The 25,445-nt window shown below is 39.8% G+C and overlaps 2 protein-coding genes across 4 annotated transcripts in view; both read right to left on the reverse strand.

Moving 5' to 3' along the window:
• pggt1b (protein geranylgeranyltransferase type I, beta subunit) overlaps nt 1–9,402 on the reverse strand; it is a 265,152-nt gene extending 255,750 nt beyond the window's left edge. For both annotated transcript variants that reach the window (XR_009673136.1, XM_061038837.1), the window contains exons 1-5: nt 9,260–9,402; nt 7,591–7,709; nt 5,706–5,770; nt 4,879–5,030; nt 4,337–4,469 (exon numbers count right to left, since the gene is read on the reverse strand). Coding sequence is in view for 1 of the 2 variants with exons in the window: in XM_061038837.1 (XP_060894820.1) it covers nt 4,337–4,469; nt 4,879–5,030; nt 5,706–5,770; nt 7,591–7,709; nt 9,260–9,387 (597 nt within the window). In the remaining variant the exon portion in view is untranslated. The remainder of the gene's footprint in view (nt 1–4,336; nt 4,470–4,878; nt 5,031–5,705; nt 5,771–7,590; nt 7,710–9,259) is intronic.
• Nucleotides 9,403–10,486: 1,084 nt separating this feature from the next.
• LOC132974641 (coiled-coil domain-containing protein 112) lies at nt 10,487–16,916 on the reverse strand. 2 transcript variants are annotated; one of them, XM_061038838.1, is made up of 14 exons: nt 16,859–16,916; nt 15,755–15,885; nt 14,970–15,091; nt 14,742–14,831; nt 14,460–14,535; nt 13,983–14,112; nt 13,641–13,757; nt 13,306–13,443; nt 12,476–12,603; nt 12,116–12,242; nt 11,337–11,504; nt 11,044–11,142; nt 10,840–10,958; nt 10,487–10,734 (listed from the first exon to the last, which is right to left on the reverse strand). In XM_061038838.1, exons 1-14 carry the CDS (start codon nt 16,901–16,903, stop codon nt 10,704–10,706), a joined length of 1,521 nt encoding a protein of 506 aa, XP_060894821.1. In that variant the 5' UTR covers nt 16,904–16,916; the 3' UTR covers nt 10,487–10,703. The 2 variants fall into 2 exon arrangements, with proteins under 2 accessions (XP_060894821.1, XP_060894822.1); XM_061038839.1 differs by having other exon boundaries at nt 15,755–15,882; nt 16,859–16,911.
• Nucleotides 16,917–25,445: the final 8,529 nt, after the last annotated feature.

Here is a 25,445-nt window from a genome sequence, read left to right on the forward strand (position 1 = left end):
TCGTCCTGCAGCCTGGTATTCTCAGAAGTTAGTTCTAGGAATTTCTGATTATTGATATCCAGGGATTTTATTTCTTTGTCTTTTTCAAGACTTTTCTTGTGCTGCTCGACGAGTTGGGCTTCAAGCTCAGAGCACATTTCACTGACTTTGTCTGTCAGTTTTTGCTTGGACCACTTCAGTTCTTTCTGAGAGTTTTTATAATCAGCCAATTTGGCATTTAATCTCTCAATTTCAACACTGAAACTGCTTGTTTTAGCTTGCTCCTCCTCTAGAGCCTTTAAAAGTGCTTCTTTTTGTTTTTGCTCCTCCTCCAGGGCTTTATTCTCATGAGATCTGGCGGTTTTTTCAAGAGGTACTATGTCTCTTTTCTTCTTCCTCAGATCATCTTGGAGATCAGCATATTGCTGTGATGTCTCCGATCTGGCAGATCCATCAGATCTGGTAATTATCTGAGATCTATCTGATCTTTTAGATCTATGAGATTTCTCAGATCCATCTGATTTCTCAGATATGTCTAAGCCTCTTGATGTATCCAAGAAATTTGATACCTCCCAGCAGTCCATCTCCAAGTTCTCAGATCTCGTTGGTATTTTTTCTTCAACAACCTCTGATCTCTCCGATCTGCCACATCCATCAGGTCTCGTAATTGTCTGAGATCTCTTAGAGCTATCTGATCTTTTAGATCTATGAGATTTCTCAGATCCATCTGATTTCTCAGATATGTCTAAGCCTCTTGATGTATCCAAGAAATTTGATACCTCCCAGCAGTCCATCTCCAAGTTCTCAGATCTCGTTGGTATCTTTTCTTCAACAACCTCTGATCTCTCCGATCTGCCACATCCATCAGGTCTCGTAATTGTCTGAGATCTCTTAGAGCTACCTGATCTTTTAGATTTCTCAGCGCTATCTGATATCTCCAATATGTCCACGCATCTTGAAGTATCCAAGAAATTTGATATCTCCAAGCTTTCCAAGTTCTCGGATCTCTTCGGTATCTTTTCTTCAACAACCTCTGATCTCTCCGATCTGCCACATCCATCAGGTCTCGTAATTCTCTGGAATCTCTTAGAGCTATCTGGTCTTTTAGATCTATGAGATTTCTCAGCTCTATCTGATGTCTCCGATATGTCCAAGTATCTTGAAGTATCCAAGAAATTTGATATCTCCAAGCTTTCCAAGTACTCCAAGTCCTCAGATCTCGTCGGTATCTTTTCTTCAACAACCTCTGATCTCTCCGATCTGCCACATCCATCAGGTCTCGTAATTCTCTGAGATTTCTCAGGTCTATCTGATATCTCCGATATGTCGCTGTCCGTTGCGTCCAAACATCCTGACACCTCAGAGCATTCTGAAATCTCCCAGCTATCTGAGGTCTCAGAATAGCCTGTTTTCGCCCAGGTGACATGTTTGCCTGATCGGTTGTCGGTCATTTTCTTAGCTTTAAGAAAAGACTTTGCCTTACTGTTAATACTGAATTAAAAGTAGCTGGGATTAAACCAACAGTTAAGAAGTGTTCTCTGGTAATTCAAGAAGCTTCCTACAGACTAATGCTGAAAGCAGGAGACCTTATAGACTTTTAGAGTTCTGGAATCCAGATCAAAGCTCTTTGATGTGTCATCATGATACATTCCATCTTAATGGGCCAGTTCACACATTTAAAACAAAACAAAACACAAACAAAACCAGCATTCTCTCCCTTTACTTGAATGTAAAGACCAATCTGGGGGAAACCAGAAGTTGACAAGCCGCCATTACTGTGGTGGCCTCTCCCTTTCTACTTGAATGCGAGCGGGTCTAAAAGGTGAACATTTTATGACTTTAAAATTATTTTATACGTTACTTTTCCTTTAACAACAAAGTAAAGGACTTCGGGAAGATCCTGTGGAAGTTTACAGTTTACTTACAGTCTGGAAAAATGTAAAATTTGTGAAAAAACTGGAGTGCTCAACAGGCTGTATGAGAGCGGACACTTCACGCACATTTACTGTCCGTGCAGAGGAAGAATATATTATTCAGGGGTAGATCGAGGCATGAATACACAAATAAGTCATTTCTGTCCTCTCTGTGTGAGCTGTAGGTGGTGTTTAGTTGTCCATCACCAGGCTTAATAAAATGAAATCTCGTATGTAATGTTTTTCTATTAGCGAGTAAAATGTAATCATGTGATCATTACAGACCAGCTGCTTTAGCATCAAAACAAGCTAAATGCATATCTACATACAAGTATTTCACACTAAAACTACTCCATGAGGATGAAATGCAGCAGTGGATTAATGAAGCTAACTTTTTTTTCGGGCAGTCCCAACATATGTGTATAAAATCCAAAAAGTCCACATCCTCTCCAGCACAACTCAGAAGTACTGGAATGGATGGGGTGTTTAAGTATCGCATTTTGACTTTCCAGTCAAACTCTTCAAAATGTGTTTTTAAATAAGTTGTACTGGTTTAAATACTGATGTAAATGCAGTTCAATAAGTGGATGACATACGATCTTATTTGAGAAACAGTCCAGATCACCAGACCACACTTTTAATTGTACTAATACTTTTTCATACTCAATCTGTCGGCCACACCTGCAGATTACGGCCCAACTCGACCATGCAGGTCAAAAAAGTCACGCTCCACCACTGGTTACTGCTTGCAAAAAAATAAAAGTAAAGTTTCTGCTTCGGAAGTTTACCATTATTTCTAAAGCTTTCAGAACAAATTTTAGCATATATTAAATCTGCTTTGTTGTCACCAAGTTTTAAGCAAAAACTGAGCTTACCTACACAAACTTCATATCATCAGGTAGATAGACAGAACTCACCGAGTCTGAGAATAAGCCAAAAAGTTGCAATTTGTGCAAAGACTAAAGCCAATGGACAACCACCACATACGTTCTGCACATGCATGACAGGAAATAACTCTCCATGCCTGCGGGCGGTGGTAGTCCGCTGTTATGATACGAGAAGACCATTTTCACATCGCTGTTGCGCACCACTCATATAATAGGTAGCCCACTAATTGAGAATAAAGTCTGAATAATGTCAAGTTTTAAGTTTCTCTACAGCTGCAGCTATGACACATTTTAGAGCTTCTCTTTTTCTGAACTTTCAATCGACTTTAAAATTGTTGTGTTAAGTTGTTTTGATTCTACATGTATTCTACTTTTGATTCAGTCTTTCTAAACTTTATTGTAGAAGACGGCCAAACAAAGAAAGAAGAAAAAAAAAAAAGGTTCCTAAAAATATATCGGCTGTAAAACAGGAAATCTTGCCAGGAAAGCAGTTCATCATGAATCCCAGGAGTTAAACTACTGCCTGCAGACACTTGATTGAGGCCCTGTATGCTTGTTAGTCTTGTCTGATCCTGACTATAACAATAAGGTTAGTGAAATGATACCTGGCGTCACTCAAATGCAAGTGAAACTTCAGTGTGGCTGGTTATCTTGTCTCCTGGTCCAGATTGTTTCTGCTCAGAGCTGTTTGCTCACAAACTACTAGCTTGGGCTTCCAAAGACATTTCTGGACTTCAAACAGCAGCAACGTGCATGTGGCAGGTTGAAATAAATACACTTCACACACTCCTCTCCTCTCTCTCATCGTTGTCTATGAGAAAGTAACAGCTAAATCACTGTAGTCTGTGTACAACTTAAAAGCGACTGTATGTCTAGACACCCTCTGGGTGAAACTAAGAATGAGCTGAATTCTAAAGATGAACCCCTGATACCTCTGCTCTGTTCTGGGGACTTTAATTGTCAGGGTAACTATGACAACAAGCTTTGACTTGAGTCTTACCCTCGTCACTTAGAAAAACAAACACTGAGGTTAAAGTACAGGTTGAGTTAAACATCAGTCTACAATAAGACTAAAATATCCCACATGTGCCACATCATAAACTTCAAACATGTTGTTTTCCTCCTGTTGGGAGGCAATATCTCCGCTACCGCTACAAGACCATGATTCACTCACTGCTCATCAATTATAAATGAAGCATTTCCAGGCAGAGTGCCACCTACTGAGGGTGGGTGGCCTATTCTTCCCATTCGAGTGTAGAGGAACTGCATTGAATGGTGCAGAAACAGAGGTTGCACCATTAGGGGGCACAGTCCTTCTGGCCTTGAATATGCTGCTGGATATTTAACCATGCGGGAGTGCAGCAAAAAGTCTTGGCTGAGTTTTAATCTTTGATAAAATACTAGTAAAAATCAAACCAACATTGTACTTGTTTTGATAACACAGAAACAAAAACAGAAGTACTGAGCACCAAATATTGATGCATTTCTTGTTTTTGATGACCAAACTCCTACACAGACATGTTGGCAACGTTTTAAATAATCTCCTCTCGGACTCACCAAACTTCCCCTGATGTACTCGATGGCCTTTTGGATGTCCATGCCTGACCAGTCATCCAGCATGTAACAGATACTGGCTGCACAGTAGATAAACCGTATGTCATTTTCACTTCCCTCTGGCACTGCGTAGAAACTGCAAACAACAACAGGAAAGTTACGCAAACAGTGGAAAATAAGCTCAATGCCACAGCAGTTATAGCTTTTCAGTCACACCGTGGCTACAATAAAAAATAACAGTGTAAGCTCAAATAGATTTATTTGTGAATATATTGTTTAATTTGTCGGCCATGAGACTCACGATTAATGTGCGTTTGTCTGGTTTGTCTGTTTGGGTGTGTGAACATGCACCAACATCAGTTAATGTCATTCTGAATTAAGACTGCTGGTGCTCACATGTCCTCAGGTGTATTGAGTCAGAGTGAAAGTGGCAGGGTAAGTCAGGGAGCGAGTGTGTGTGTGTGTGTGTGTGTGTGTGTGTGTGTGTGTGTGTGTGTGTGTGTGTGTGTGTGTGTGTGTGTGTGTGTGTGTGTGTGTTCACTGACCTGCCGTCCTCCAGCTGCAGTGCTCTCAGACCAGCTAGACAAGCCTGCTTGTTAACCCTGCTCAGGTCGTCTCCCAGTATCAGCAGGGAGCACAGCCCAGTGTAGGTCATGGCTACATGGCCACTGTCGTATGGATGGAGCACACCTGGACCCTGCAGAATATATATATATATTAAAATTATTAATACAAAAAACACCTCACTGTGGTTACTATAAACACACCTGAAGAAATTAAATTGTTCAAAAATTATGCAACAAGATAAATCAAGTATTTATATCTGTCTAAAACTTTAGATTGCACAAAAATCAAAGTGAATAAAAGGCATTACACATCTATAACAATGACTGCTACTGCATCAAAAGCCCCTGTAGTGAAGGAACTGATTGATACAATGTTTAAAGTGACAGGTTGTTTTTTCTGGATTGGGGTTGTAGGAGGTACTTGTCACCTAGCAGGCAAGGAAGCTAGGCTATAAATCATTGCAAACAGTAATGTAGCCATTTTAAAAACAAACCAGCGTATGCTATATTGTAGCCTAACATAGCCCAGCTTCTGATCATGTTTCTCAATAAAAGGGATCTTTCTGACATACATCTCCTTTGACTTAAACACTTATCACTGATAAGTACTTCCTACAACCCAACCTCAGGAGAATGAGATCATTTAATGTCAATGGAAAATTTGAGGTAAAATATGATTTTGGAATGGACAGGATGTTGAAAGGAAGAATATCTGTAGAATGATGCAAAGGAAGGGTTGCATCATCTTTTACATGTCTGACACAATGTTGGGTTAAACTAGGGGTTAGTGAGGGGAGGGGCAGTACCTTAGTGCTGTAAGGAATTCCAATATGGGACGATCCTCGAAACCCACAACGACTTAGGTTAGACTCTGGAGGAGAATAAGAGGAGGAGGGAAGGAAGAGAGGAAAGTAAACACCAAGAGACACATGAACATGACAACTGTGCTCTGCTGTTTCACAAACTAGGTCTTGTTCTTTTGACCTTCAGCAGAGTGCTGCAACAACGCTCAGCCTGCTCAGAAGCGGCGCTGCTGCCATCTACTGGCAATGATCGAAACACATTACCCTCAGCAGAGCACACTGAACATGTCGAAATGTATAAAATACGGCTCAAGAAACGTTTTGTGTCACACAGTATAAAAAAAACAGACAAAGATCTTTGTGACAAAATAATTTCTGACTGACAGTGATCATATGACGTGTCATTCTCTCTGAATCATCACTTCATAATTAGTAAAGATCTGCATGACACATGTATTTTTAAGTTACTAATGTTGTAATCAAAACTGTCTGCTAAACACTTTTTGATTTTAAGGTACCTACAACAACATCAGTGACAGACGTCTCCTGGCACGGATGAAAGCACAACTTTTCACATTAATCATCCTGATAAAAACAGATGACACATTCAACCCACCTGTGCTAAATTGGAGAGCAACACGCCCATCAACAACTGTTCAAAGTCTCAACAGCCCAACTAATAATGTCTTTCCGTATTGACGATGCAGTAGGAAGAGCCGCTAAAGTTGGACTTTCACAGTTAATGGAAGAAAACCAGACAGACACCAAACATATGGCAGATGCATGAATGAGACCAATCAAGCACGGCTATCCCGACATGATTTCTGTTGATGTTTTGAATAATTAACTGACTGGGCATCTAAACAGATGGCACACAGTGACTCGTTAGAGCTAGAAACAACAAGTCATTAAATATTTAGAGTCAAACTTTTCTTAATAACGAGAGGAGCAGGAGATGAAATAGTCTGAACGAGGAGGACACCTGGAGGCCAATATCGGTTCAGACATTTTTTTTTTAAATCTCATATTGCCAGGAAACTTAACTACATGGAGCAGCCTCTAGTTCACCCCGATGAAACTAAAAACCCAAACAAACACAGCCCACAACACTGACATAATCATCCAAATTAAAATGTTTGCCTTGAGTGTATCAGCCCTTACTTTTTTCACATGCAATGGCTTAAAGATGATAAATATCAAAAGTTGCCCCCCCCCGTTTCTGTTAGCACTTACAGTAGTACTTACTAACATACAGGCACCATCGTATTAGCTTAACTCGCTCCCCACCTCTCTGATCGTATTCCCTCTGCGCTGCATTGCGAGATTTTTTTCTCATTATTGTCTTCTTTACTACCACTTAGAAAAAGAGTAACGATGCAGCCACTTGATGTCACTACAGAGAGCTCATTTCAGTGTTTACAACAATGGAAGCCTATGTGTGATATGCATATCTTCTCATAATGTAGAAATCTAGCTTGTTTTTTTCGAAGACTTGCATATAAAACCTAACCGTCTTGATCTAATAAGGTCAACCTGTTTTAGTATGCAGGTTTCTCTTTAACTACAGGGGTTAATGAACACAGGGTGCATAGAGAAAGGACTGAGATCTAATCACTCATGCTGCATGTCGAGATGTTCTGGGACACTGTATTTCTAACCCCAGCTTTTCAAATTAATTGTCATAGACAGCTTCTCTCTTCTGTCTTTCCTGAATGCTGGGATTTCCTGTCAATGAGGCAACACCAGGGGGGAACTAGACTGATCTGTGCAGGTGATGTCAACTTCATTTTCTTCCAGCCCTGAGTGTCAGAGGTGACAATGGTTTATCTAACTTACTTCTAATATGCTTCTGATTTGCAGTGAAAAGTGTAAAAGTTACAGGACTTACGATCCTCTGTGGGCAAAACCTGTAGCGAGTAGATCCACTCAATCATGACGTTTCTATCGATCACATCCAGAGCGTCCAGCACATCCAGGCCAGACAGGGCAAAGAATATGATAGTTAACCTGGACAGAAGGAGGATAGCATTCTTATTAATGTGTTACACATCAAACCTACAATAATAATGTATTTATATATCACCTTACAAAAACAGAGAGTGCTTTACAAATGGATAAAAACAGAAACATCAACAATATACAAAACAGATGAAACTAAAGCAAGTCAAAACAAATAGTAAACAGTGTCCAAACATCTTAAACACAAAAGGCAGAGCGTTTAGAAGTGTTGGCGCTACGACCTCGAAGGTGCAGTCTCCCTTTGTCTTTAGTCTGGAGTGTGGAACTACTAGAAAAACCCAGATCAGAGGATCTACAGTAAAGAGATCTGTTGGGACAGTAAGGTCGTAGAAATTCTGTGAGGTAGGCCGGCGCCTGTCCATGCAGGGCTTTAAAAGTAAGAACAAGAGTCTTGAATTGTACTCTGAATTGTATGGAAAGCCAGTGTATAGAAAACAGAATTGGAGTTATGTGACCTTTTAGGAAGACCTGGTTAAAAGCATGTTGTACTAGTTGTGAATGGTGAAGGGATGTTTCGCTAAGAAAGGTTGTTGCTGTTGCAGTAATCCAAACGGGGGAGGGCATGAATGCGTGAATGATCATCTTCATCTGAGCTGAGGAAACAATGGGCTTTAGTCAGCTGATAAAACAAGAGCGAACCAGAATAAATCTATTTAACAGTTCAGAGGAAGCTGGGGCGCTGGTGGCGCAGTGGTTAGGGCGCGGGACCCATGTATGGAGGCTGTAGTCTCAAGCGGGCGGTCCGGGCTCGAGTCCGACCTGTGGCTCCTTTCCCGCATGTCGACTCTATCCACTGTCCTATCTCTCAATTAAAAGGCACAAAATAAATCTAAATAAATAAACAATTCAGAGGAAGTTAACAGCATCATAAAAAAAACATACTCAGATCCATGACCTAAGAAAACAGACTCACTGCTTGAGTTCAGCTTGTAAAGGCAGAATAATAAGATCATTTAAGAGTATAAATGAACACTGTGTGCGGCTTTTCCGTGCTATTTGCTTGAGGTCACATTTTTGGATAATAAAAACTCGTTTCTTCGTGAAGTTAAGCCCTTTAGTTCCCCTTTTTCCAACAGCCAAACTGTGATAACTTTGCATCATGTGTGACGTCAGCAGGTGTTTCGCTTTAACGAGTGACCCTGTTACCTGGTGTCCTCCAACACAGCGCGTCTGCTGTCCTAAATGTAACAGCTACTGGAAACGTTACGATTGTAAATGTCTTAGTGAATGCCTCTTTGTTTAGTTTGTTTACTTAAACCATCACAATATAATCAGAAGATACGAAAAAAAACCAAACACACGGGGACTTCCGAGGACCGCTGCTTATTCCGTTTTCGACCGCCGTTGTTGTTGTTGCTACGACAACCACGGGGTCTCCGATTAGCAGGGTCACGTATTCACACAGAACACCGCAAAGCGAAGAGGCACTTTCCTTCATTTAAACACGGTTGGTGTAGCACAGCTAGCTCGGATGCTAGTCAACTTATTCAACAAAACACATGAATCGGGGCATTCATTTTTAATTCCAGTGAAATTACCTGGTTGTTTCAAGCGAGGCGTATCGCTCGGGTAACACCTGCAGTGTTCTCTGGAAGAACCGTACATGTCGATCTCTTAAAAAGTCTATTTGCTCAAATTCTTCAAACTGGCTCTCCTCTTCCGCCATCTTTGAATCCGCACCTATGAGGAATCTTCTTCTTCTTCGTCTTCTTTAGTTTTAATGGCGTTTGGCACCCAGAGTTTTGCGCTACCGCCCACTAGTGGAGCAGAAATGCTTTTTTTTTTCTTTGTCCTGTTTGAATGAAAATTAAAATAATATATAAATGAAAATACCTCTCTCCCCATCCTCTTACAAACTATAGAGATGCAGGGCTGAGCTCTACTTAGACACAACCATTACACCTCACATAGTGTAATTGATTACAGTTGACCACCAACAGTGCAATACAAGTGTGCAATATTAACCTTAAAAACAAAAGACAGTGCAATTATATAATGTGAAAAATATGTGTGCAATAACCTCAGGTGCAATAAGAGATGTAGAAAGTTAGAGACAAGAAAACATATTTATATTTTCATCTCATTGTACAGTGTTCCCCTTTGTTATTGTTTTGTATTATATCTTTGCTTTAATACAGTGTATAGCTTCTGTACAGTTTATTTTAAATCACTTAGCTGTTACTACAACTTATTTATTTTTTACTTTTCTACTCTTATGTTATTCTATTTTATATATAATTTTAACTTTTTTTTTATAGAAGCTGACTCAGGGAGAAACGCACAAGAATTTCAATGTACCTTTACTGTCCTGTACCTGTGCAACTGGCAATAAACATCTATTCTATTCTCATATAAAGCAGTGAATACCTAACACCAGTGGTGGAGTGCAGGGTATACACAGGTATACGGAGTGTACCCACTTATGTTTCAGTCTCCATAGGGTATACCCACTTCTAGATCTCCTCTGACTCACACCATTGGTTGATTGACAATATTCAGTTTGCAGCATTTTTTCCCCCTGATGGTGAAGAGACGACCCTCCCTACACTGTCTCTAATCGACTAGTACGTATTAACTGAATGTGCATGAGTATTCTTACATGTCACTGTTTATAACGTAGGCCGTTTTTCCTCTGCTGGACAGGACACTCCCAACACATTTTGGGGGAAAATCAAGAGTATACCCACTTCTTCAGGCACCACTACACCACTGTCTAACACTAGTATACCATTATAAGAAAGCAAACACCACAGATCACAGGAGGAAAAGAAATAGCTTAAATTGAGAAGCCTTTATTTACAAAGAACAACAGATTCATAAAACTTAGTCAACTTCAATCATAGATTGCGGAAACACACATTCGATCCAAATAAATACACAACATTGCGTCCTATTTCCATTTTTTAAAATATAGTCCAATAGCTTGGAAAACTGCATTGATTGCATTCCAGGGCGGCTCAGTTTTCTCTTTTTTGGTGCTTATCACAGGCCTTGTCTCCAAGTGGGAACAGCTCTGCAACAAATTGACAGGAAGTTATATATTCATATGCAGACAATCCCCTGAATATAAATGTGACGTAAGTGAGTGTGGAAACGTGAAAATGAAGGCTAATCAAACCTGTGAAACATCTGGAGCACAGGCCCTCCCCCTGAAGGTCCCATGTTTTTCATTCGCTCCTTCCATCCCTGTGTGGGTCGAGTGAGCCTGGAGGCGTCTCTGCTGACGTGACCGTCCACCTGAATAAGGGACAAAAGAAACCATCAACCCGAGCGTTTAAAATATAAAGATTCACATAGTTTGTGGATCAAATGTCCTCCTAACCTTCTCCTTTAACTTAGCAGCGATTCTCCTTTGTCTCTCCTCCTCCTCTTTTTCCCTCAGCTGTTTCTCCTGAAGCTTTGCCTCCACCTTATTAAGATCCTGCAAACAGAGTCAGCGACATGCTTTGTATTAACTCAGTATGACGACTTCATTTATCTACCTTGATGTTATAGCGACATCAAGTGGTAAAATCCTTTAACATCTACAATCTATCACTTCAAATTGGCGACACCAGGCACTTAAATAGACAAATAACTGGTCTTGTGTCTCTCTTTGATTTACAGACTCCGTACCCTTTCATTAAAGCGCTTGATCCCCTTTGTTGCCTCCTTCCTTCTCTCATCCATTTCCCTCTGTTCCTCCTCTCTCCTCCTCCTCTCCTGCTCCCCCTCCTCCTCTCTCCTAAGGCGTAGCTGCTCCTCGATGGTCAGCTTCACTTCCAGCTGGCGGCGGCGCTCTTCCTAAAGTGTTCAAACATGTTGTGGACACCTGTTCACTCCAACTACAAATAAACACAGCGCTTTGCAAATCCACAAAACTCCTGAAAATACATTTCCTGAATATTTTCAAGTTGAGCTGCATCTTTGAACGCCATCAGCCAAAATGTACAAACCTTCATTATCTAGACTTTTTCCTGGCAGCCCCCCCCCCCCCCGAGTTAAATTCCCTCAAGATGTCGGGGTGAGCAGATTTGTGTGAACACAGAAGGTAAAATTCACTGTGAGTGGGTGATGACACCTGTCCTGCTTCTTCCTCTAATAAACCGGCAAAACGTGTATAAAGTTTGATATGATTTTGGAACAAACGAGTCACCTTTACAACCCCACTCAAGACTCTCAGTGGCATTTATCGATATTTTAGTGCCTGATGTGATTTTAACATTGCCCCGTTTTTGTCATTCCTTATGCCATGCCTCCTAGGACTCTATCCCACAGGGGATCCTCCACTGTGCGGGACAGGAGAAACTCAGAAAGATTTCATGGGCAGGCCGTTCTGAAATGTTCTTAGTTTTCAGGAGAGCATGTTTGAAAAGCGCCACACAGCACTCTTAAACACACATTCGCAACAACACCTTTGCTTGTCTCCTCTTTTGTATCTCCTCAGCCACTCTCTGCCTCTCCTCCTCTTCTTCATTCCTTCTCCTCTCTTCCCTCCACTCCTCCAGCTGACGCGCCGTCTCCCTCCTCTCCTCCTCAGTCCTGACACAAAACAAGGAAAAACGATTTTCAGAGCAAAAATGACAACAAAGTGACGAGCAAACAAAGCCACCAAATTCCCCGAATATAGGGTGACCAATCAAACACTTACATGCTTATTAGACCTGGTGGGTTACAATGACCTACATATTATGAATTTGACAGCTTTAGTCCCAAAATCAATGTCTGCTCCACTTCTTCTCTCTGTAATTTATTCTGCTCTACTTCTGACTCACTTGTGTAGGTGGGCCTGGCTCCTGGCCTCCTTCTCCTTCTCCTTCCTTTCTGCCTCCTCCGCTTCTTCCTGACTCTGTATCCTTGTCTGGCGTCGCTGATGCTTGATTGCTCTCCACCTCTGAATAGCCTACATCATGTTTGACGTAGGGATTCAAATAGAAATCAGCAAAGAATTTGAAGTCAGTGCAAAAGCTTCAGAAACAAGCGTTATGAACCTCAGTTGATAGGATATTTATACAGAATGAAGAGGGAGAATAAATACATGTGAATAAACACTGCACACTTTACATTTGATTTATTATTAGGGTTGATTTAATTAGTCCACAATGTATTGAAAAAGACTTTACCAATCTGTGTTTTTGTCACTTTTTTTTTTAGCTTTTTAAGTGGAAAGGAAATGTGTAATCTTCTCGTAGTGATGCAGGTATTGTTTGACAGATCACAAGCAAGATACAACATGCTCAAAAAATCTGTCACAGCTGATGGTTAGTAGTCAAGAACACACTAACCAAGACCAAGACATACACAAGACCAGAGTGCTCCGAGACCGAGACAAGACCAAGACCATAATGTCACTGAAAAATCATCAACTTGTGTGCAGGGGGCGTGTCACTCACTTAGACTGAGAAGGTTTATTTTAGGCTTTATGTTGGAGACAGGACAGGGGATAGAGTGAGAAATCAGAGCGAGCGAGAGAGTACTGGGAATCACATGCGTAAAAGGAGCCACAGGTCGGATTCAAAACCAAATTGGCGGACTACAGCCTCCGTACATGGGGGCACTCACACTAACCCCCCCTGCCGGCTCATACATGCTCACAGTTATCTACCTCTCTCTTTCGGTCCTGCAGGTAGATCAGCTCCTGATGCCAGTCCTCATGTTGCTCTATTTCCTCCCACGTCTTAGCAGGCAGGTACAGTTTGGCCTCTTTCCTGTAGGCTGGCTGCCCGCTGTGCTTCGTCCACACCTGCGGTTAAAACAGATTAGAGGGAATCAGACAGGAAACTTGGAGCAATCAAGGTCTGGTGTGAGCACCGCCGACGCTGCCTGAAGCAAGGGTGCTGAGTGACAGTGTGTATGACCTTTCAAAAAGAAGAAGGGAAAAGCAGCAGGATTGTGAATCACAGCACTAGATATCCAGATGTGATGACAGTAATGTCTTACTTTAAGAAAGGCTTGGTGGTCATACTGGTCCCAGCCTCCATATTGGCCTCCTGTCTTCTGAAGGAAGACCTCGAGTGCTCTGACCTCAGCAGGGAGGTCTCTGTCAGGGAGTTTCATCTGATGGAAAAGACAATGCAGCAACAAGTCAGAAATAAATAAACCTGGACATCTGGAAAAGTCACATAAACAACAAATGTATATGTATGTGTCGACTTTTTCCACCGTTTGAGACTAATAAGAAACACATTTTCTTCTGATTTCTCGCGTCAGAGAATATTATTTCGTAATCATCGTCTGTCCGAGCTCTTGATGGACAACAGAGAGACCAGGGCGGGGACAAACCTTAACAGTGGGAGCTGTGTGGTGTTTGGCTTCATTTGTTTGGACAGCAAGGCTCCAGTTTTCAATCTTTCTCTCGCACGCTGTGATCTCCTGTCTGCACGTCCGCTCCTCCTTGAAAAGTTCCTCGAAGCTGATCGGGCCAGGTCAAAACAAAGACCAACTTCTTCTCATGTTTTCATTACAGAACACGTATTCATAGTCAGTGTGGCGAAAACACATTTTAGAAGTTGTTTGTAAACTGTAACGTGGCCCCTTACATATTTATCTTCATCTAAACATTTTGTTTAATGAGTTTAATAATTATAAATGTGGGTTGTTGAAATGTAGAACTCTGTTTTCTTCGTGTTTAAAATCCACTCGATGAGTTAACAGTGATTGTAAAAGTGTTTTTGTTTTAAAGTGTAACATTTTAAAGGGCTTTCTTTCTTTCTCACTCCTCGGGCTAATGTGGCCTTCAGTTGTTTATTATCCTTCTACCTTGACCGTTGTTCCTCCTTCAGCGTGTTAATTGAGATTTCCACCTCGGACATGATCTCCTTCAGTCTCTCGATCACTGAGAACAAAATCAGAAATTACGTTTATAAAAGAATCTCATTTTCATGTTCTCGTATGAAACCGCAACCAACATTTCTCGATCAATCAAGCTAGAAAATTAAAACCGATATCTTATATTCATGTAGCAGGATGTCTAAGTATTCATGTTTATGTTGAGTACAACTGGCTGTATCAGGAGGAAACACTGTTATAGTTTCAACTTACGCGCAGGAGTTGGCTTTACATCTGTCAGTTGTCTCTGAAATCTCCTCACACCATGATGGATCTTCACCAGCTGCTTTTGAAGATTTATTTCTAAAGACAAAGATGGAACATCAGGACTATACATATTGTTTTCAAATCGAAGGGGTAAAGTGTTAAGGGTGGATATACATGGTTGACTTCGCAGAGAATATGTGAGGATACTGTCGTGAAAAAAACAGAAGGACCCACTCTCAGCATTTCTTTGTGCCTCCATCACTTTCTCACACTCGTCCAGCTCTCTACACACGTCTGTCCAGCCATTTCTTCTGCACTGTACACTCAGTGTCCTCTCCTTCTCCAACTTTTCAATCCTGTGAAGGAAAAGAGAACATAACTTTAGTGTTTATTATATAACTAAGATGCATTATATGTATGTAATACAATATTATATCATCACAAAGGTTTGATGTGATATGTGGCAGTGGTTTCTAAAATTATTTCAGCACACTTAATAATGTACAAAATGTTCTTGTTTTCATCTTATTATTTCATTTAAAGTGTAAAATGTGTATTTTTTAGTCCGTTTTACATTTGGTGACTCATTTCACTTAGCGGTCGCTTTAATCCAAAGCGACGTGATACATGATGATTTACAGAGCATAAGAAATTCTACATTGAATTACTTTTCTCTTTTTTTTTTTTGAGATGTGATTATTGCAAATGCTGAAATTGCAGAAGATTAACTTGTAATTAACTGCACAGCCCTAATGAAAATGAGTTGATGCATTAGAAGAAGAAAAAATACAAACACATGCAATGCCAAGTGCTGATCTTACACAAATTAAAATTTTCCAAATTAAATTTAGACTCAGCTGTTAATACTAGCTTTTGGGAGCTTGTATTCATAATCTATATGTTGTTTGTTGAGACTATGACAGAGATTGTCAACATACTGTACTGATGCTGTTTTGATTAAAAGTGAAGGGTTTGGCATTTTCAAATGATATGCAATGACTGTGATTGTCTCTACGTACTGCTTGCGGTTCCTCTCAGCTTCCTTTAGAAACTGTGCGGCCTTTTGTCTGATCAACCTGAGGTCCTCATTGTCTCTGCTGACCGGGGCTGGTGCACAGGGCTGGTAGTCACCTGAGTCTCCCTCCACCTGCTACAATGCACAAAGAAATAAAGCGTATCATATAGGATATAAAGAAATAAAGCGTATCATGGTAGGATATGAAGAAATAAAGCGTATCATGGTAAGATATAAAGAAATAAAGCGTATCATGGTAAGATATAAAGAAATAAAGCGTATCATATAGGCTATAAAGAAATAAAGCGTATCATGGTAAGATATAAAGAAATAAAGCGTATCATATAGGCTATAAAGAAATAAAGTGTATCATGGTAAGATATAAAGAAATAAAGCGTATCATGGTAAGATATAAAGAAATAAAGTGTATCATGGTAAGATATAAAGAAATAAAGCGTATCATGGTAAGATATAAAGAAATAAAGCGTATCATGGTAAGATATAAAGAAATAAAGTGTATCATGGTAAGATATAAAGAAATAAAGCGTATCATGGTAAGATATAAAGAAATAAAGTGTATCATGGTAAGATATAAAGAAATAAAGCGTATCATGGTAAGATATAAAGAAATAAAATGTATCATATAGGATATGAAGAAATAAAACGTATCATGGTGTAATATATAATAAAAAGCTGGTTTAAGGGTCATTATTTCTTGCAACATCCTGAAATGTCCGATAATGGAACCCGGACATAAAGTCATAAACAGGTTTATTAAAGTAGAAGTTGTCGGACAGATACTTGATATGCTGGGAGTCGACAGAAAACATACCATGAAAACACTCTCATCGTATTTAAATAACTCATCATTAGTGTACAAAGTTATACAGTAAGTCAGAGGCATATTAACAAACCGTCTCCTCTTCTATAACTTAGATTATGACAGATAGCGTTGATGAAAATACGTTAAAAACTAGCTCGTCAGACGTCTAACAGTCTCCTGCTTTCATGTAAATGTGAAACCTGTTAAGATGATTTAAATTTGTCAGCTGATTGACATTTTTATGTAAGTAAAAAAAAGTAAGGAAAGGGTCTTTGTGATATCTACCGAGCACTGTTTGACCGCGCATCCAGTCGTTGCCAGGGTAGCCATGTTGGAGTGAAACTGTAAACACAAGAAACTTTATTTAAACCACAGACTGCAGTTCGTGATCCAAACCAGCAGAGGGCGCTGCGGGTCATTGTTTGTTTATGTGTCGACATAAACCTCAAGGACTGGAATAAACTGAGGTTTTTAGATGCTTTCCAAGTATTGGGAAGTGATGTGGACTCACTGTAAAAAAAATATAGTGTTAACAATAAAACTACTGAACTTTAAATTATTCAATTAATCCTTCCAACAAGTTGCTTTCTAAAGATATAGAACAGTTTACTTTGTCACACGTAATATAAGCCAAATTCACCTGACTAGTCCAGACAAACAACATATTTTTAAATATTTCAAACAATATTAGGCCTGCATTGCTTGTAAGGAGTAAAAATGTACTTATACTATACTACTATATGCATCTACAAAGCCTTGAAAAGCTCTCTTTAATAAGCTTATATATTACTATTTCTTTCTGTTGTTCTTTCCGTTTCATTCCTCGTGTTTTGTCTTTGTATCATCCATTCATGACTTCAAGATTTGAGAAAGAAAAGGTAATATCCAACTCCCTAAAAGGACATGACGATCATGGAGGCATGATGGGAGCCTAAACTAGTACATCTTAGAAACTGTTTCCATGACGACAGACTTACATTAACCAGAGTGCGTGTTGCTTAAACTACACATAACAGTTTGATTTTTTTTTTTTTTTATCACCGCAATCTTTCCCTTCCCTCGACCAAAATGGCTGTTTTTTTTGCAAAACCTTCCCCAGGTTGTGGGTGTAGTTAATTTTGTAGCAATGATATGTGATATGGCAATCCAGAATGAACTGATTTACTTAAATATAACATCGATATATTGTATTTTTTATTGGACTTCTTCTTCTTTCTTTCCTACCTTACAGCAACAAGTAGTTTCATGAGTACAGAAGCGTCTGACTCTGTCCTGCTACAACTAGATGGTTATAGAGTAACACACACACACACACATCCCAGGCCGTGGTTATTTCTGTCGCAGCCTTTGTATGACGGCCAACAGCTATAATTATTATGAGAGCTGGCCGAGCGACAGACAGAGAGAACAGAGGAGAGAGAAAGAAATAGTGAGAGGGCGTATAAATAGAAACCTGAATCCATTATTGAGTGCAGAAATTGGGGATGGTCTCTCCCATGAGTGCAGAGGCAGAGTTGTCATCGTGACTTAAATAGACATCGCTCTCCTTAATGAAGAGTGTTACAATTTCCTGTCCTCGTCTTCGGCCGAGGGACTCAATTAATTTGATAAACGAGACAATCAGATGAACCTTCAGCTGGTTGTTTGCATAACAAATCCAACACAACACGCTGTTATAAAGTAGGGGGATTTTCCAGATTGGGAAAACGTACATGGCATATGAGTGTAAAGTTTAAAATAAACTATGACTCCTTCTCTGTGAAGGAAGAGTCTTCTGTTGGCCTTTTTGAGAGATAAACTTTGACTTTTTCTTGATCTTTTGAGAAAGAGAAATAGATAAAAAAAAACATGGGTATTCCCTGACCTTTAAAGTGCTTTTTACAGCTGTCATTCCTGGAGATAGCTCTGTTGTGTTCATGTGATCTAAGTTAATCATTTGTGGTGCAACTCAAACATGGTAAACGCTGCTTCCTACTCTTTTTCTTCGTCATCATTTTCTTGCCTGTGTTGCTTCTTGGATCTGTTGTTAATATGACACTGTCTTCTCCTGCTCCCTGCCTCTCGCCTTCTCCTGAGTGTGAAAGGCCGACTCAGGAAGATTGAGGGGCAGGCTGTCCTGAAATTCTCTATACATGTTCAGGGGCGCGTGTGTGAAAAGGGCTTCGGACTCTTGAAAAGTGGGCCTTTAATTTTTCTTCACTTCATCCGTTGGACAACCTGATGATTAATTTAAGCTTTTTGACACTTCAGTGCGTAAGGGTTTCTTGCTGAGAGGAAAATCAAATAACTCTTCTGTTGCATTGTGAAGGTTCAAGTCTATTTCAATAAAAGTTGACATGTCGACATGTCAAACATTTTCACAGTCCTATTGAAACTTCAGCTGACACAATGTTTCCCTGACCCGAGCTTATTAATGCAGAATTATGGGCAGGGGGGAAAGTGAGAAAGAATGAACGGCATGAACTTTGACTTTGGAGCTAATGGCCTGTTTGCAAATGTTATGAGACCTGATCTCTGTAAACTGAGAGGTCAGTTTGGCATTCATGGACGGAGGAACTCGGAGCTTCTACCCTGCCAGTTCTCTTTGAATTAGCCAGCTTTATTTATGACATGTGCCACTCTGTTTGTGTGTGTGTGTGTGTGGGTGTGTGTGTGTGTGTGTGTGGGAAGTTCACAGGGATCTACCCCTACAGCGCAGGTGTGTGTGTGTGTGTGTGTTTTCATGGTCAACCTTTCTGTCCTGTTGCTAAATAGGATTGTTTTCAGTCAACATGCCTGCCCTTTATATGTACAAACACACATAAAATGCATGACAAAAATTGCAAACCTGCACACACACACACACACACACACACACACACACACACACACACACACACACACACACACACACACACACACACACACACACACACACACACACACACACTGATGCACGGTTTGACACCTGACTAGTGATGTAATGGAATATGGTGTTAAAAAGCAACACGATCAGGCGACATCCTGCACATGTTGGGAATGTTAGACTGAGAAAGACAACTGCACATGCGTGTGTGTGAGTGTGTGTGAGTGTGTGTGTGTGAGTGTGTATGAGTGTGTATGAGTGTGTGTGTGTGTGTGTGTGTGTAGATATGAGTAAACGACTTGAGCGGTGTGTGTGGTAAGGGGCTTGGGAGGGCACAGGGTAAGTGATCAGTCTAATAACTTTTCCTTCTGTGTTTCATACGTGAACTGTATTCTGTTTCCTTCTGTGACGTCAAGACATCAACATTTCTCTTAATGCTGATTTATTGTGCCGTCTCATGTAAGTGCTCTGCATGCCCAGCAAAAAAAAAATACCTGTATATTTTTATTTCAGGGTGGAAATATGGACAGTTTACCTCTTCAGACCTGCTGCCAATCACTATAAAGTTCAATCACTCACTTTATAGTTTTACTAACTTGTTTCAAGTTAATTGCAATTTATTTACTTTTTAAGTGATCTTGTTTAGAGACACATGTTGTATTTTAATGTTTTTTTTCCTGCTTTACTTCATTCTTTTCATTTGATCACAGTTAATAATTGAAGCATAGTCAATCAATCAATCATGCTTCATATGTTTAGCACCTTTCATATAAATAAAATGCAATTTAAAGTGCTTAACAGCCATTAACAAGACAGAACAGAAAATAATGACAAAACATGTCAATGATGGATTTAGAAGAAAAGACTAATGCACCCCAATAGCAATAAAATATATGTAAAAAAAAACAACAACAACAACAACAAGGTAAAGGGTTAAAGGTAATTTAAAATAACAAAAATATAACTATTAAAAAAAATAAAAAGGTAAATATTAAGATCAATAAAAATAGTGATAAAAATGAGAAGATAAAAAGCAGTTAAATGGTAAAAAGCCACACTGAGTAGATATGTTTTTAGTTTACGTTTTAAAAGTAGGATTATTTCCTGCTGCTCTCAGGTCCTCTGGCAGACTGATCCAGTATCTCGGAGCGTAATGTCTGAAACCAGCATCACCAAATGTTTTCGTTCTCCTCCGTGGAACAGCTTGAAGAGAAGAGTCAGAGGATCTGCGGGCTGTCCTTGTTCATAAACTTAAAGCATCTCTGAGATGTAGTCTTATATAAAATCTCTCTTCTTTTTTATTTTTTTAAAGGTCACATATTATTCAAAATGCATTTCACCATGTTTCTCTAACACTAACATGTGTCTCTAGTCTGTCTACAACTGTCTCCCAATTATGAGAAAAGTCCATCCTCTCCATCTTTCCCCTGCTCCTCTTTTCAGAAAATGTGTGTTCAAACAGGCCGTTTGGAGATTTTCCCTTCATGACATCACAAAGGGCAGTAGCCCCTCCCCCAGGTGGGTGACACTCCCACAGCTAGGTTTTTGTTCTGCCCTCTGAGTCTGCCTTCTCACCGTAAACAATAGGACATGGAGCGAGAAAGCTTGAGCCACCCAAGCCCTTCCAGAGAGGGGGCGTGGTCAGACACAGCTCATTTACATATTTAAAGCTACAGACACAGAAACAGTCTGTTCTGAGCAGGGCTGAAATAGAGGGGTTTATAGACATGATCAAATACAGGATCAGAGTGGATTTAGAACAAGAAACTTCGCAGACATGTTTTGGGGATTTCTGAGACTTATTTAAAGTTGTTGAAAAGGAAGATAATATGTGATCTTTAAAGTATTTTGTATTTCAATATCTAATCTTTCCCTAATGTCACATTTCTTTCTTGTTGATTATTGTAGTATTTCCCATTTTTTGGTTAATGTCACGTTTCTTTTATGCTCTGAATGGTCTTAATATCATGTTCTTACGCTCTTGAAAACACTTTAATAAATTTAATAAAATTGGCTAAAATCTAAAATCAGACTATTAAAGCTCTGACACTGTAATAGCCAATAATTCGGTGTTTATCATTTATTTGCTGGGTTACAGGGAGAAAAGAGGTCAGAGGTTCATGAGGACTGTTGGTCTAGAAAAACTGTTTGGATTGAATTTCCATGAATATTTGGCATACAGAGCTTAATGGTCCCCAGACTTAGAATCATGATCACTTCAGTGACCCTCTGACTTTTCATCCGACACCACCAGCAGGTCTAAGTAGTATTGATGTGCACATATATTGCCGCTATTTGAGGCTTAATTTGAACATACTTGTCGCCAGAATAGAATGTATACAGCCTATATATTTATATATACACTGTCGACGGTTGCCAGGCAGACGACACCTGATGATATGGTGCGTTTGCATGTCAAAAAATAGCAGCACGTTTAGTCTTACGGTAAATGCAGATTTTACACGTGCAGGTTAAATTGGAGGGAAAAGCCCTGAAAACGTTAAAACACACTTAAAACACAACGTGTACAAAAACAAACGACACCATTAAGGTAAGCTCCAGCATGTTTAATGTTATTTTTACACGTGTTGTATTGCATAGATGTTAACTTGTGGTTTAAATGGCTTTTTGTTTTTTGCACACTTGCAAGTCAAAGACACATTTCTGCCTTTTGCATTCAAAAAAAAGGACAATGCAGTACTTTCTCGTCTATTCCATTATATTTAATTTCATTCTAATCTCTTATAAACATTTTATATCATCTATAAAATGCATGTAGAATAAACATAACAGACAATGTATATGTGCTATAAGTTTTTATTTCTTGCTCACTTGCTAAGGAACTTAATTCAGAATGCCGATTATTCAATCACATACTTAAAAATGAGCTTTATCTGTGCTTTGTGGTGGTTGACCCTGTATAAGTAGAAGCTCGAGAGGGTTAATAAAAAAACGAGATAACTGACATGTCACAGATCTACAGATCCATGTCAAATAGCTTTCATTGGACCAGGAATTCTCAACACCCTGCTCATCTTAGAAATCGTTACACAAAAGCCACCACTTGGTGTCTCAGTCTCTCGCTTCCACCGATATAGTATGAGCCATTAGAGTGGTGATCTTATCCCGAGTGCCTCTCACGTATCCACTGTGGTAAAGTTATAAGTCCTCACTTCACCCACACACTTCACATGGTGATGTACAGCGCCGTCCTCATGTAGCCTGAGAGAGTTCAATATATTTTTTTACTGCTTTTAATCTGGTGTAGAGGTGCAACTCTTGCAACTCTTGTAAAATATAAATACATATAAAACCAGAACGTTTGACTGAGCGTTATACAAAAGGTTCACACACATTTCTATAAACTAGCTGTTCTCGATTTTCAACATGACTCTGCCCATCTGAGGAAGATGTTATCTATGAATAATTTAGTGAATAAGTTTTGATAATTTCACTCAATGAAAAGTGGATGAGCAGGGAGCCTGACCTGTTTTTAAAGATATGACAAATAGTCTTAAAAACACCCTTAACTTTGTCCATTACTTTAACTCTCCCATGATTTCTACTTAGACTTCAACAAGATGATCATGCTACTCCTTATATGGGCTATATCATGTCTAATTTAATGACACAAAGACAAGTATAATGCTGTCGAAAAGTGGGTCACCCCTTCTGTTACAGACGTGGGTGTACTCTGACTAAAAGGATGATTCCCTCAAAGCATCGTTTTCTGTCAGGGGAGACACATAATCAAAATTTAGACATTGAGATATTCTTCATGTACGGATAAAGAATTTTACACTGTCACTGCTTACAAAGTCTGTAATAGAGCCTGCTAATTCCCATACTTGTGGCATTCATTTTAGGAAAGTAATAACTGCAACTAGTGATGGGAATCATTAGGAAAGGATGGGATGGCATAGAATATGACACAGTGCATTTAACGAGGAGAACCTCATTGAGATTAAGAATCTCATTTACAAGAGCGTCCTGCGGCCAAGACAGGCATCAGCACAATAAACAAGTTACACACATAAAACACAGAGTAATCTTCCTTCAACACCTTCTACAATCTACTTTTAAAAAGATTTAAAGGGACCAGACACAGATCATCCTGCAGGAGATTCCAAGCTACTTTTCCCCATTTAAAGACGCACTTTGAGAACAGATGATAACGATGCGTTTTGTGAATGCGAGGACTGTGGCGTCCAGCAATAGGACATGAGGATGGGATGGGAATCTATAGGACACAATAGGATAGGAGATATGGCATGATATGATACAAAAATGATATTTAATGATGTTACATGTTTCGACATGTCTTGACATAACATACATGACACCACATGACATGATGCGGTACAGTATGTGCCCCATGATAACGGTAATATCCAAGTACTGCAATCATTGATATATTGCAAGACAATCATATAATGATACTTTATTACATCTGATTAACTGAAGACTATAAAATGCCCCCAACAAAGTAAAGTGCAGGATTAATGCATTCATTTACTAGTGCCATTTTCACCCCTAATCACACTTAATCATTGAGTATTCCATCATTATCTTGTTGTCTTCTTCTTCTTCTCTTATCCTGCTGTCAGCTACTTCAAATAACAAATAACTTTGGCTCACCTTCTCCTCATTCATGTTAGAAGTGCCACCGTGAGGAGTCATAAAGAAGTCATGCAGCGCGTCAAATCGGCAGGGACATCAAGTCTAAAAGCGAGTTCTTTGCTCACAGTAAATCAACCACCGCAGGAATGTAGCCGTCTTAAATCATCCTGAACAAATTCAGCAGTGAAGCTATGTCATGTGGAAGTGTTTTTCTACCCAAAATATCCCTGCTGTACATCATTGTCACTGACTTCTAGTGCGCTTTAGTAAATCATATTACTGTAAAATGTAAAATTATGAGCAGCAGCTGTGGCTGGGCGCACGTCTGTGGGTTTTCTACGATATATGATCATTAACCAGAAGAATGAAAGTTCACGTGTTGCTCTGTCACTTACTGTTACTGCATGACCTTCTGTGTGTGTGTCAGTGTGTGTGTGAAAGAGAGAGAGAGAGAAATAGAGAGAGAGAGAGAGAGAGAGAGAGAGGGAGAGAGAGTGTTCAGATTTCAGAGATGCCTTGTGGGGACTTTGAGAGAAGCTGATTACAGACGTGCCACAAGGGTTCACAAGGGGTGCTCCTCGTGTGTGTGTGTGTGTGTGTGTGTGTGTGTGTGTGTGTTTAATGGGCAGGCTAGCAATTCTAAAGTGCAAGGCCCCCTACCCCTGTCACCCTACCCCTGGTATTTTATTGGGAGGCACGATGCTGCAGGCAAATCAAGCTCCTCTTTTCACGAGCCCTTTTCACACATGCACTCTCAAAGTTTCTTGAAAATCTTCCTCAGTTGCTCTGCTTGCACATATCGCTCACTGTAAAATAAAAATAAAACAGTAACAGTGAGCGCCGTGTCGGTTATACAGCGGCCGTTGACCACCGACTGTTGTCATAGAGACAGGAGGGACGTGCAGCCCTTTTCTTCTCAGCACACAAATGCTTCATGCGAGCAGTCCTGAGCGCACAGACAGCACTATTCTGCCCAGAAAAAACGCAAGGAGGACACGTGGCCTAACACCACATACTGTATACCTACACACTTATTGTTACACTTGCAATACTCTTTCTAGTTCCTCTGTTACAAAGGAAGTACAGCACATATTTAGCTTGGCGTCTGATGCAGAGTTTGAAAAAAAAAAAAGAGGTTTATAATTGACGCAGACAATTTCACACATTCTTCTTCCTTTTTCTACATCTGGCACATGATTTAACCCAACAGAGCTTTATCAACACAATTTTGTCAGATAGCTGGATTATTGTTATGCTAGTATAGCCTCCAGTTGCTAGCTTGAAGCAAACAGATTTCCTGAAAGCACACTAGTTTTAACTTCACACAGAAGATTCATACTTGTGTATTAACACTTTCTCTGACAGATTTTTGAAGTGCCAGAGAGAGAGCTAAAGGACAGAGAGAGA

This window comes from Labrus mixtus, chromosome 5, assembly GCF_963584025.1.
Source record: "Labrus mixtus chromosome 5, fLabMix1.1, whole genome shotgun sequence".
Taxonomy (NCBI): domain Eukaryota; kingdom Metazoa; phylum Chordata; class Actinopteri; order Labriformes; family Labridae; genus Labrus; species Labrus mixtus.